This window comes from Thalassophryne amazonica, chromosome 12 (assembly GCF_902500255.1).
Source record: "Thalassophryne amazonica chromosome 12, fThaAma1.1, whole genome shotgun sequence".
NCBI classification, from domain to species: Eukaryota; Metazoa; Chordata; class Actinopteri; order Batrachoidiformes; family Batrachoididae; genus Thalassophryne; species Thalassophryne amazonica.
In genome coordinates, this window is record NC_047114.1 from 69623722 (window position 1) to 69637828 (window position 14107).

Genomic DNA, 14107 nt, shown 5'->3' on the forward strand with positions numbered 1-14107 from the left:
GCAATATATTTCCTTCGCATAGAGTTGATCAGGTTGTCAATTGTGGCCTGTGGAATGTTGGTCCACTCCTCTTCAATGGCTGTGCGAAGTTGCTGGATATTGGCAGGAACTGGTACACGCTGTCGTATACGCCGGTCCAGAGCATCCCAAACATGCTCAATGGGTGACATGTCCGGTGAGTATGCCGGCCATGCAAGAACTGGGACATTTTCAGCTTCCAAGAATTGTGTACAGATCCTTGCAACATGGGGCCGTGCATTATCCTGCTGCAACATGAGGTGATGTTTTTGGATGTATGGCACAACAATGGGCCTCAGGATCTTGTCACGGTATCTCTGTGCATTCAAAATGCCATCAATAAAATGCACCTGTGTTCTTCGTCCATAACAGACGCCTGCCCATACCATAACCCCACCGCCACCATGGGCCACTCGATCCACAACACTGACATCAGAAAACCGCTCACCCACACGACGCCACACACGCTGTCTGCCATCTGCCCTGAACAGTGTGAACCGGGATTCATCCGTGAAAACCTCTCCAACGTGCCAAACGCCAGCGAATGTGAGCATTTGCCCACTCAAGTTGGTTACGACGACGAACTGGAGTCAGGTCGAGACCCCGATGAGGACGACGAGCATGCAGATGAGCTTCCCTGAGACGGTTTCTGACAGTTTGTGCAGAAATTCTTTGGTTATGCAAACTGATTGTTTCAGCAGCTGTCCGAGTGGCTGGTCTCAGACGATCTTGGAGGTGAACATGCTGGATGTGGAGGTCGTGGACTGGTGTGGTTACACGTGGTCTGCCGTTGTGAGGGTGGTTGGATGTACTGCCAAATTCTCTGAAACGCCTTTGGAGACGGCTTATGGTAGAGAGATTAACATTCAATACACGAGCAACAGCTCTGGTTGACATTCCTGCTGTCAGCATGCCAATTGCACGCTCCCTCAAATCTTGCGACATCTGTGGCATTGTGCTGTGTGATAAAACCGCACCTTTCAGAGTGGCCTTTTATTGTGGGCAGTCTAAGGCACACCTGTCCCTCCCTGAGCCTGGTTCTGCTGGAGGTTTCTTCCTGTTAAAAGGGAGTTTTTCCTTCCCACTGTCTCCAAGTGCTTGCTCACAGGGGGTCGTTTTGACCATTGGGGTTTTTACGTAATTATTGTATGGCCTTGCCTTACAATATAAAGCGCCTTGGGGCAACTGTTTGTTGTGATTTGGCGCTATATAAATAAAATTGATTGAAATTGATTGATTGACTGTGCACTAATCATGGTGTCTAATCAGCATCTTGATATGGCACACCTGTGAGGTGGGATGGATTATCTCAGCAAAGGATAAGTGCTCACTATCACAGATTTAGACTGGTTTGTGAACAATATTTGAGGGAAATGGTGATACTGTGTATGTGGAAAAAGTTTTAGATCTTTGAGTTCATCTCATACAAAATGGGAGCAAAACCAAAAGTGTTGCGTTTATATTTTTGTTGAGTGTATATATATGTCAGTGTCAGTTTGTATATGTCAGTTTGGCCTCCAGTGTAGCACTCGCCCCACAGCTGGTGGAGGTGCTCGTGGCCGGCAGTGGAATATTGTGGCTATACTGGGCAGCTCCCACTATGAATGTTCTTAGCTGCGCGTGCGCACACGTGTTTGTGTGTGTGTATATACAGTGAAGAAAATAAATATTTGAACACCCTGCAATTTTGCAAGTTCTCCCACTTAGAAATCATGGAGGGGTCTGATATTTTCATCTTAGGTGCATGTCCACTGTGAGAGACATAATCTAAAAAAAAAACAAATCCGGAAATCACAATGTATGATTTTTTTTAAATAATTTATTTGTATGTTACTGCCGCAAATAAGTATTTGATCCCTTATCAACCAGCAAGAATTCTGGCTCACACAGACCTGTTAATTTTTCTTTAAGAAGCCCTCTTATTCTGCACTCTTTACCTGTATTAATTGCACCTGTTTGAACTTGATACCTGTATAAAAGACACCTGTTCAAACACTCATTCAATCACACTCCAACCTGTCCACCATAGCCAAGACCAAAGAGCTGTCTAAGGACACCAGGGACAAAACTGTAGACCTGCACAAGGCTGGGATGGACTACAGGACAACAGGCAAGCAGCTTGGTAGAAGACAACAACTGTTATGATTATTTATTAGAAAGTGGAAGAAACACAAGATGACTGTCAATCTCCCTCGGTCTGGAATTCTATGCAAGATCTCACTTTGTGGGGTAAGGATGATTCTAAGAAAGGTCAGAACTACACAGGAGGACCTGGTCAATGACCTGAAGAGAGCTGGGACCACAGTCACAAAGATTACATTAGTACCACATGATGCTGTCATGGTTTAAAATCCTGCAGGGCAGCAAGGTCCCCCTGCTCAAGCCAGCACATGTCCAGGTCCGTTTGAAGTTCACCAGTGACCATCTGGATGATCCAGAGGAGGCATGGGAGAAGGTCATGTGAGATGAGACTAAAATAGAGCTTTATGGTATCAACTCCACTCGCCGTGTTTGGAGGATGAGAACAACCCCAAGAAAACCATCCCAACCGTGAAGATGAGGGTGGAAACATCATACTCTGGGGGTGCTCTTCTGCAAAGGGGACAGGACGACTGCACCGTATTGAAGGGAGGATGGATGGGGTCATGTATTGCGAGATTCTGGCAAACAACCTGCTTCCCTCAGTAAGAGCCATGAAGATGGGTCATGGCTGGGTCTTCCAGCATGACAATGACCCCAAACACACAGCCAGAGCAACTAAGGAGGGGCTCCGTAAGAAGCATTTCAAGGTCCTGGAGTGGCCTGGCCAGTCTCCAGACCTGAACTCAATAGAAAATCTTTAGAGGGAGCTGAAACACCAGACCTGAAAGATATATATATATATATATATGTGTGTGTGTGTGTGTATGTATATATGTGCATACACTCAGGTGTATGTGCGCCCGTGTGTGAATGTGCATGTGTACAAGTAAGGTGTGTACATTAACTTATTATCTGGTTTATTATGCTGTTTTAATTGTAAATTATATTATGGGAAATGTGATGAATTTTCCATAGGCATGCAAGCAGTGTACTGTTTTGTTGTTACATTCTGTCTCAAAAATCAATAAGATTTTTAAGACAGAAATGTTTGCAGAGGACTTGGAGTCCAAGGAAAATTTCCCTTTGGGGACAATAAAGTGTATAGTATCGTATAGTAATGTCAAGGCTACGCAGAAATAATATATTATACTGAATCACAAAGAAATGGTAAAATGGAATTTCTACAGTGACAGGGAATTGAACCGACTATCATAAGCCCACCTCTCTAACCTCTAAACCATCACCTGAAGAATCAATTTGCATGACATTTTTTAAATAACTTAACACATTCACAGCATGTCAACAATATTCCTTTTAGGAGCCTGTAAACTTTGGGGTAAAACACACAGTACCAGCCTGCATGAAGTCAGCCAGTGCCTCATATTTGTTCCCACCTGATATTTTTAAAACTCTGCAGTAATTAAAAATTAATATTTTGCTGGGACAGGTTTGGTCATTTTTGAGCTGGATTTTCTGAGTCTGGTGTTTGCCCTCTGGAGCTTGCTGGAGGTTTGAACATGTTTATGATCCACATTGTTTTTTTTTTTTTCTTTCCTTGTAGCTTTGGTGTATACACACACACACACACACACACACACACACACACACACACACACACGTGTGCGCACGCGCAGCTAAGAACATTCATACTGGTAGTTGCCCAGTATAGCCACAATATTCCACTGCCGGCCACGAGCACCTCCACCAGCTGTGGGGCGAGTGCTACACTGGAGGCCAAACTGACAGTGGGGACATTCAGCTCCTCTCCCCCCGCCTGTCAAACTGCTTCCCACCTGCTCTGAAGTCTCAAAAATGTCTTCCTTAATGACAACACATTAGCATATATATTAAAGAACAACAGCAGCCCACGCTCGGTGTTCATGTGTGCATGTTGAGACATTGTTGGCTCTGAGCTGCGCCTACGGTCCCACCTGAACCACCGGCGCCAAACCACCGAGTGCACCAGCATTCAGCCAAACCGTCACCATAAATTTCTTGGAGAGGAGACACAGACGCTCTTGTCTGGACTAACTATGGTGAGCGGGCATGTGTACGTGTCTGTGCATGAGAGAAAGCAAGTGTGTGTGTGTGTGTGTGTGTGTGTGTGTTTCGGAAGCTTGCAGAGACCAGAAGAGAACACGTGTTGGTCTTGCCCGGGCAGTGACGCACATACATTTGGCGCTGTGCGCCTCACACGCAGACTGGTTTGTATTGGCCCATTCTGTTCAGGTGGAAGCAAAACTAGCGTGTGTGTGTGTGTGTGTGTGTGTGTGTGTGTGTGTATGTGAGTGTGACAACCTCGGAGGTGGCGGTAACTGATGATAAGAGATTACCAGATTCAGAGTTTTGTAACATTGCACACAGTGAGAGCGAGGGAGAGAGAGAGAGAGAGAGAGAGAGAGAGAGAGAGAGAGAGAGAGAGAGCCAAAGCGAGACCACCAAAGAAGCATTTGGAGCGGAGACACCACTAATTACTAACACCAGGGCTCCTCCACGCCGTGACCTCCCCGTTCTCTCTCTCACAAACACACATACGCATGTCAACCCCCCCCACCTCCTGTGCCAGCTCCCCCTGTAAAGTTGACCCCTGCTATCCCCCTTCCCAAACACGCACCGCTTTGTCAACAAGCTGTGGTCAGCTCCAAACAAAGAAACCAGAAATGCGAGGGGTTTCTGCGACATGACCGAGGTCTGCTAATCCCCCTCATACTGGCTCTTTCTTTCCTTCTTTTGCTGTCCTTCTTATGTCCTCAAAGAAAAAAGAGAGAAAGAATTGCAATTTCTTTCTTGTGTGTGTGTGTGTGCGTGTGTGTGTGTGTGTATGTGTGTGCTTGCTTCCCCCTTGCATCTTTCTTCCCTTCTCCCCGTCTCTCTCCTTCTTTCATGCCTTTGTGCGAGCACCTACATGGGCATGATGAGGGTCCCTTTGCTGGCTGGCTAAAGTCCCTGAAAGGCTTAAGAAGCGATGGAGAGGCAGAGCATGAGAGAAAGAGGAGAGAGAAAGATGGTTTTAAGGCCTTGACAGAGAGAGAAGAGAGGGAGGAGTAAGATACTGAGATAAAAGAAAAGGAGCCTGTGAATGACTGTTAAAATCCGGACTTGGGGCCAAGATGAGTCTCCTTCCAACCAGGTTTCTGGCTATGAGACTAACAGATCAATCTACATGCTAATCGTATAACAGCTACCGCCTCTCTTCGTATGAATCTTCTTTTACACCAACAACGCGGCCAATTTTCATGAACAACAAAATACGACCAACAAAATCAACAATCACGATGCACTGATAATTAAAGTGGAAAAACTAGTATATAGAAAGCTGTTATGCCGCGTCTTTCACGAAAGCTTCTGTCACTTTCCACAAATGTGTTCCAGGTAAAATTCATTTGTACACATTTTTCAGTGAAGAACCATTGGTATGGGATGAATGCTGTGTACTCCCCATAATCCTCCTCTTAAATGCAATTCAATTCAAAACAATGACCACAGCAGCCCGTGCAACAGAAAAAAATCTTTCCCATTCTGAAGCCACAAGAACAACATTTTTGGTGTCACAACTTAACTGATTTAACACGATCTAAAAGCATACAGGAGTGGTCTGAGTGGCGGCCAGGACACTGTCATTAGCAAAAAGGCGTTATACATCAAGTTAAGTCAAGTCTGGGAGCTTGTGCTGGTGCTGTCCTTCACCACATCCACAACACCGCAGAACTGCCTTGGGTCCTGAATGGCAACCACCCAGGTAGACAACCAGTCCATCCACAAGTCTAAAATAACTATTTACTTGTGGCCTTCTCCAACCACTGGCGTCCTCAACACTCAGACATCTATGCGCTGGATTACGGTCGGAGAAACGTGCCACATAGTCAGAAAGTTGAAGCTGACACTTCCTCACAATGCAAGTGATACTCCAAATACTAGTTTACTTTTAAGTAACTGCATGTTTGACACAACCCAAGGATCCTGTTATGTGTCGACGCGGGTTGAGGAGCGGACCTGCGTCAGACAGAACCCAGCGCTACAAATAACCAGAAAAGCGGTTCCAAAAACAATATATTTATTACACCCGCTGTGCATAAAAAGTGTAAAAACAAAAATAGCGTCCTTCTGGTGGAGTGACTGTTGGCACGCTCTCCAGCGCCCGCAGGGATCAAAGCCCGGCGCTCCTGGACCCACTACCACCGCCAAACACCCCCCAGGTGGACACAACAAACTGACTCTCTGTGAAGCAAAGAAGAGGTGAGGTAAGTCAGCAGTTACAACAATATCTTTCAAAAGACACACGCTATCAGCAACACATTCAGGTCTGTATCTTTTTTAACTTTATGCAAATGAGCAGCTTCTCATAACAGGTGGAGGATCACTTATCCGCACGCCACAGCAGTGAGAAGCAAGCTGCACAATTCTCATCACAATTCAAGTATACTGTGTAACAAAACACCAAGTTACTATCAACAATTAGTCAAACACTTAATTACCTTTAATGTGTGCTGACAGCATGTGTCCTCACCCTTCCTTGCTTCACGGGCTCGATGTGTCAAACACAGGCACGGTCCTCAGCGTCTCACAAACGAACATCACAAGGTCGAGTTCCCGGCAGTTCTGCTTGAATCACACATGACTTAAATGCAGAACGCCATCCAATTATCTGCTTCAGCTGAAAGTCTTTAAGGTTGCATGTGAGCACCCGTCACAGGTGCTACACATGATGTTGATGAGGGTGAGGACTCTTCAGCCAGCACCTTCTCCACAGACAAATCAGTTTCCATGCCACCTGAAGAGCAAAGAAAAGAAAAGAACACCAAAATATCCAGCCACACCCCCCAACACACAACAGTACCCCCCTATCAACGGAAAGCCTCCCGGCGACCGAACAGACCAGGCCCGAGAACAGCACCTCCCTCCGGGGTCCACGTCAGGAAGCAGACAGCACCACAGACAGCAGGACAGGCACTGCAGCTGGAAGGCCGGCTGGCATCAACAAAAGCCCCAAAACATTCCCCAGTACAATTCAACACAGAAAAAAACATAAAACCCACCCAAAACCTCCCCAGGGGACCGTCCCATCAAACCCCGGGAAGAAAAGAAAAACTCCCAAACGCAAAAACCCAACACAGCCCCACAAACACAATACAAACGTAAATGCATAAAAGAAAAATAACAAACAACCCCCCCAGAATGACCTGCAGAGCCCAACCCCCCCCCAGAAGGCCTTCATCGCTAGTTCCAGGAGGAACAGCCAGAACCATAATCCCACAAAGGTCCCCAGGTGTACATGGAGCAAACGGCGCCCCCCAGAGGACCGTACCATCAACCCCAGGAGTTACCCTCCCCACAACCCCGGAACCCCAGACCCGGTCACACTTGGCTAGTTGGCCCCAAGCCAATTCCCCCCCCCCAGAGGACCGTCCCATCAACCCTGGAGGTGGAACCCGGAAGGAAACAGAACAAAATCAAAAATCAAGCCCCGGAGGACTACCAAAAACAACCCCGGGGGGATATAAAACGACCGTAAACCCTGTTACCCTCCCCGGCACCCCGAAAGAGCCCCTCGGCGGCTCAACTTTGGCAAACGGCTCAAAACATTAAGCCGGAGAAGGGAACAGGAAAAAACTAACCCAGCTCCAACCCCAAGGCGCAGCGGAGAACCGGAAATACGTCCGGTGCCCCAACTCGACCATACCCCAGCCTCTCGGGAGGGGTGGAACTACCGAAATGGCGAACGGCAACAGATCGGCCCACCCCTCCGACTGAGGTAAGTCTCCGCTGCACCACACCCCGGCAACACCAATGACGACCGGTACAAAGGCTCACCGAGGCTGGAGTGGAACCGGGCCCTAACCAAACCAAGAAAAACGCCTCTAACACCCCCCCCCCCCTAGGTGCAGAGGTCTTCTGAGAATACTCAGCGTGACCAACCTGCACCACCCCACAACCCACAAGACAAACAGTCTTGGGGCAAGTGAGGTTGGGGTTAGGGATGTAGAGAAATAAAACAACAAAATAAAACGACCCAACAACCCAAACAGAAAATACCTAAAAACACATAGAAATTAACAATGACGTGAGCCCAGGCGGACTTCTAACCGCCTAACAGTCACTCCACCAGACACGCCTCTGACTCCCCAAACAAATTATAACCCCTATTTAAAGAAAACAAAACATTAACCCGTACTAGATTTTTTTTTTTTAATGTGTGTTATATTGCCTGTCCCATAACACCTGGAGATACGTCACCACACAAGGCTCTGGACGACAAACAATCGGTTTGGACGCCGAATCTCTGGGTGACGGAGTTATCTGCACTAGTATCGATGATGCCGCAGCTGGAGCAGCAGGAAGCGGAGCGGCTTGCGCTGCAAGCTCCGTAACACGGACGTCTGTTTGTTTAATTTGGTTTGCGAGATGCTGTAATTGCTCCCATATTTTCTCCAAGTGTTCTTGAACTTTTTCGGCAAAAGGAACCGCTTCTGCCGCTGGGTCCATTATGGAATGGCCGGGAACTACTGTTATGTGTCGACGCGGGTTGAGGAGCGGACCTGCATCAGACAGAACCCAGCGCTACAAATAACCAGAAAAGCGGTTCCAAAAACAATATATTTATTACACCCGCTGTGCATAAAAAGTGTAAAAACAAAAATAGCGTCCTTCTGGTGGAGTGACTGTTGGCACGCTCTCCAGCGCCCGCAAGGATCAAAGCCCGGCGCTCCTGGACCCACTACCACCGCCAAACACCCCCCAGGTGGACACAACAAACTGACTCTGTGAAGCAAAGAAGAGGTGAGGTAAGTCAGCAGTTACAACAATATCTTTCAAAAGACACACGCTATCAGCAACACATTCAGGTCTGTATCTTTTTTAACTTTATGCAAATGAGCAGCTTCTCATAACAGGTGGAGGATCACTTATCCGCACGCCACAGCAGTGAGAAGCAAGCTGCACAATTCTCATCACAATTCAAGTATACTGTGTAACAAAACACCAAGTTACTATCAACAATTAGTCAAACACTTAATTACCTTTAATGTGTGCTGACAGCATGTGTCCTCACCCTTCCTTGCTTCACGGGCTCGAGGTGTCAAACACAGGCGCGGTCCTCAGCGTCTCACAAACGAACATCACAAGGTCGAGTTCCCGGCAGTTCTGCTTGAATCACACATGACTTAAATGCAGAACGCCATCCAATTATCTGCTTCAGCTGAAAGTCTTTAAGGTTGCATGTGAGCACCCGTCACAGGTGCTACACATGATGTTGATGAGGGTGAGGACTCTTCAGCCAGCACCTTCTCCACAGACAAATCAGTTTCCATGCCACCTGAAGAGCAAAGAAAAGAAAAGAACACCAAAATATCCAGCCACACCCCCCAACACACAACAGATCCTCTCAAGAAATCTAGTACCAAAGCCTTCATGTTAGGACACTGGCTTGCATCCAAATCTCACAACAATACAGGAAGAGAGGTAGCACCGGGACCCTAAAGATGTTGACCCTTTGCTCTCCTGCAAAGATACTGGCATTGCCAAACACCAGTTGAGTGACAGCTCTTCTCAAGCATCTCTCGATCTCAAAGGCAACGGACCCAGAAGCATGAATGTCACTGCCAGTAAAACAAAATACAAACAAAAGGCTGACTTTACACGTGCTTGCAGGAACAAGCCCAGACATGTCTCACTGTGCCAACATTCCTATTTAAACTAATATCTAAAACAATACCTACAAACAATTATGGTAAAAGATGCCAACATGGACCAAAACAGGAGGTTCATGGGTTCTCACCTGCACCTATCAGAATCCTGTTTTTCAAAGGTGAATATGCAGTAGGTTTTGTGGAATACTGACAGAATGCTTCATCGTATTTGCCCCCCACCTTATTCCACAAATTCATAACCAGTGGAAACCACAACACAGATGAGCAAAGCGGAAGAAAATTAAATATATGGATGACAATGTGTTTGAGTTCAGCAGCTCTGTGTTTGCTTGGAACTGGGCTCTCCTGGTCACACACTAATGTACGTATTGTGTGTGTAGAGGTGGGCGGATCGATCCTATTATCGATAATATCGATACCAACCCTGGTACTGACATTGAACAATCCTCGTGTAAAAAGATCAATACTCAAGCTTTTTTTCTCTCCTGCACGTACTGACTGCTGCGCACGCAGATTCATCAAAGTCTACTCTCTGTCTGTAAGAGTAGCGCTGCGCTGTGTGACACAACACGGAGCAGCGCGTACCCCACCCAGTCTTTTGTTGTTGCGCCATCACGTGGCTCAGCGGTGTCAGCCAACAGCCATGCAGGTAGGATCAGCCTAGCCCGCCCACTCAGCGCTCTCTTCGAGTCAGCCCTCTACCTCAGGAGATTTTGTTTTAAGTTGTGTTGAGTGATGTTTTTTTTAACAAAAATGTTGATTGTGATAATAAAGTATTTTGTTGTCATGTACAATGTTTGGCAAAATTCTGTCCTAGGTCTTTTGGATCCTTTGGATCTATGAAGCTTAAATATGAAAAAGTATCGGTATCGATATCGGCGATACTGGGCCTGTATTTATTTGGTATCGGATCAATACCATAATTGCCTGTATCGCCCACCTCTAGTAGTGTGACCCCACGAAGCCCAAAAAAACAAAACCTATTACACCTCCTGTGAATACACATGCATACGAGGGCTGTCCATAAAGTATAGGTCCTTTTTATTTTTTTCAAAAACTATATGGATTTCATTCATATGTTTGTACGTCAGACATGCTTGAACCCTCGTGCGCATGCGTGAGTTTTTCCACGCCTGTCAGTGACGTCATTCGCCTTTGAGCACTCCTTGTGGGAGGAGTCATCCAGCCCCTCGTCGGAATTCCTTTGTCTGAGAAGTTGCTGAGAGACTGGCGCTTTGTTTGATCAAAATTTTTTCTAAACCTGTGAGACACATCGAAGTGGACACGGTTCGAAAAATTAAGCTGGTTTTCAATGGCTGATGAGAGATTTTGAGGTGATACTGTCGCTTTAAGGACTTCCCACGGAGCGAGACGTCGTGCAGCGCTCTCAGGTGCCGTCGTCAGCCTGTTTCAAGCTGAAAACCTCCACATTTCAGGCTCTATTGATCCAGGACGTCGTGTGAGAACAGAAGTTTCAGAAGAAGTCGGTTTCAGCATTTTATCCGGATATTCCACTGTTAAAGGAGATTTTTTTTAATGAAAGACGTGCAGACGGGTCCGTGCGGACGGGTCCGCGCGTCGGGACGCAGCCGGCGCGGTGCGGCGGCACAGGAAAAACACCTCCGTGTTGATAACCATTTGTAAAATCCAGGCGGCTTTTGATGGCTTTCAGTGGAGTGAGTATATGAGAAATTGTTTAACAGCTGGACATGTTCCAACTTGTCCTTAAGGCTTCCAACGGAGGTGTTTTTCCTGTGGTGGAGCGTCGCGGCGGCAGCGAGCCAACGCTGCAATCCGCCCGCACGTCTTTCATTAAAAAAATCTCCTTTAACAGTGGAATATCCGGATAAAATGCTGAAACCGACTTCTTCTGAAACTTATCTGTTCTCTCACAACGTCCTGGATCAATAGAGCCTAAAATGTGGAGGTTTTCAGCTTGAAACAGGCTGACGACGGCGCCTGAGAGCGCTGCACGACGTCTCGCTCCGTGGGAAGTCCTTAAAGCGACAGTATCACCTCAAAATCTCTCATCAGCCGTTAAAATTTTCACCGAAAACCAGCTTAATTTTTCGACCCGTGTCCACTTCGATGTGTCTCACAGGTTTAGAAAAAATTTTGATCAAACAAAGCGCCAGTCTCTCAGCAACTTCTCAGACAAAGGAATTCTGACGAGGGGCTGGACAACTCCTCCCACAAGGAGTGCTCACAGGCGAATGACGTCACCGACAGGCGTGGAAAAACTCACGCATGCGCACGAGGGTTCAAGCATGTCTGACGTAAAAACATATGAATGAAATCCATATAGTTTTTGAAAAAAATAAAAAGGACCTATACTTTATGGACAGCCCTCGTACACATCTCCCTAACAAGCACACGCACAAACACGCACGTTTATCTATGTAGTGACCGTTTAACAAAATACTTTGAAGTGATGCACAACATACAGGAAAACAAATTTTAAGAAAATGTACAATACAGAGAAGACATTTTGTCAAAATTATTGGTGGACATGCGTAGGTTCTCACCCCTCCTCGATGGTAACGGAGTGCATGATGATAGAGTTGGCGATTTTGACCTTTTCTTTGACAGTGGTGGAGTTTCCTATAGTTGATCTCTTTATCGATGTCTTGTCTGCAATCTGACAGGATGCTCCGATCATGCTGTCTGACCCCATCTGTGGGAACACACACACACACACTAATAACGACAGTGGTACACACATTACTGATTAAGTAAGACAAAAGCTGTGATGTTTCAGTCCAACGTTTGGACAACAATAAATTAAAGAGAAAAAATTCAGGACACAAAGCTGACAGAATAAGAAGTAATTTACTATGCATTAAAATTGAGTGAGATCCATAAATATTTGGACAGTGACCCAGTTTGACATTTTTTTTCTCTGTACACCAACACTAGAATGAAGCTCAACTGAAACAATCAAAATGGGTTTGCAGTGAAGCCTTTCAGCTTTAACCTGAAGCAGATTAACAAAAATATTGTACACAGTCCCTCCATTTTCAGGGGCTACCAGTAAGGCAACAAGCTAAACATGAGTATTATTGTCAAAACAAATCAAAGCTGTGTTTTGGGTGTTCCACGCAAAATTCTGCCTGAAGAAGGGGTGGCTCAATGCACGAGCACGGCCAATATTATGTTCGTCGGAACGCCCATATCAATAAAATGTCAGACTTCATCACAAATAAAGAATTACTCACAAATGACACAGCTGTTTGTGTTCATTTTTGTTGTGTAGAAAAACTTTTCTCATTCATTAAATGTGTTCCTTGTTAGTTGATGTCTGGGAAGTCCATCAGAAAGTTGTGTACATGCTCAAAACGTTGAGCAGACATCAGACAGAGAACTTTCCCGATGGTTGTTCATTTGTTTTGGCCTCTCTGTATTCGTAGCTTGTCAGTGGACGTCCTATGTTGTTAACTTGCTTTCTCATGTTGGCAACAGAAAAACCGTCACGACAAAATTCCGTTTACAGCAGCAGACCGCAGGAGGTGATGTGAGGCGTGGCCATTTTTCAATTTTCTGTTCATTCTCAGAAGTGCTGCACACTGGCAGCCGGTGTCGATGATTTTCGCTACCAAACAACTCATGAATTAAATCCTTTCTAATCAGTCTACTCAATCCGTAGACAGTATGTGCAGCAACTGTCCCTACCTTCCACATCATGTCTAGTTCTTCCTTCAGGCCCTCATACATCTCATTTTTCTCATGTTCCGGTATTGTGATGTTGCTGTCACTTGGAATCAATCTATCAATCTATCTATCCATCTAGTATAGTATACAACAGGGGTCACCAACTCTGTTCCTGGAGGGCACCTGTCCTGCATGTTTTCCACATTTACCTACTCAAGTCAGACCTGATTTTTTCAAAGCGGTGTTTTCCAGCTCTTGATTGGCTGAGCACAAATGATCAAGTTAATTGCCTGGGAGTGGGACAGGGAGAGTTAGAAAACATGCAGGGTAGGGTCCCTCCAGGACCAGGGTTGATGACCCCTGCATACAGTATGTACTCACCTGACATGTCTCAGAAATGACAGTAGATGGGTGAACTGCTGGCTCATCAAATAACTTTGGGGCCTTACAAAGACCAAACACAAGGGAGACACAGAAAATTAAAACAAAACTTGAGTCAAACATAGAAAAATATATATGCATGGCCTTGTACTTTAACAGGTGCAAAACTGAGGCAAAACATAGCAAAACAACTTGCAGCGACAGAAGAATTATTTAGAAGATAAAATGCATGAATTATGACAAAATATAAGAAAATGACAAAAGTAATTCACAAAAGTTGTGCAAAGTTAAGGCTACATGCCGTATATAAATAAGTATGCAGGCATGTACAT

General features: G+C 45.8%; 1 protein-coding gene across 4 annotated transcripts in view; it reads right to left on the reverse strand.

The window, feature by feature from the left end:
* Positions 1 to 14107, reverse strand: part of eif2b3 (eukaryotic translation initiation factor 2B, subunit 3 gamma) — an 84415-nt gene that overhangs the window by 18292 nt on the left and 52016 nt on the right. For all 4 annotated transcript variants that reach the window (XM_034183137.1, XM_034183140.1, XM_034183139.1 and 1 more), the window contains 2 exons: positions 13776 to 13838; positions 12272 to 12420 (listed from right to left, as the gene is read on the reverse strand). In XM_034183137.1, the coding sequence (XP_034039028.1) occupies positions 12272 to 12420; positions 13776 to 13838 (212 nt within the window). The remainder of the gene's footprint in view (positions 1 to 12271; positions 12421 to 13775; positions 13839 to 14107) is intronic.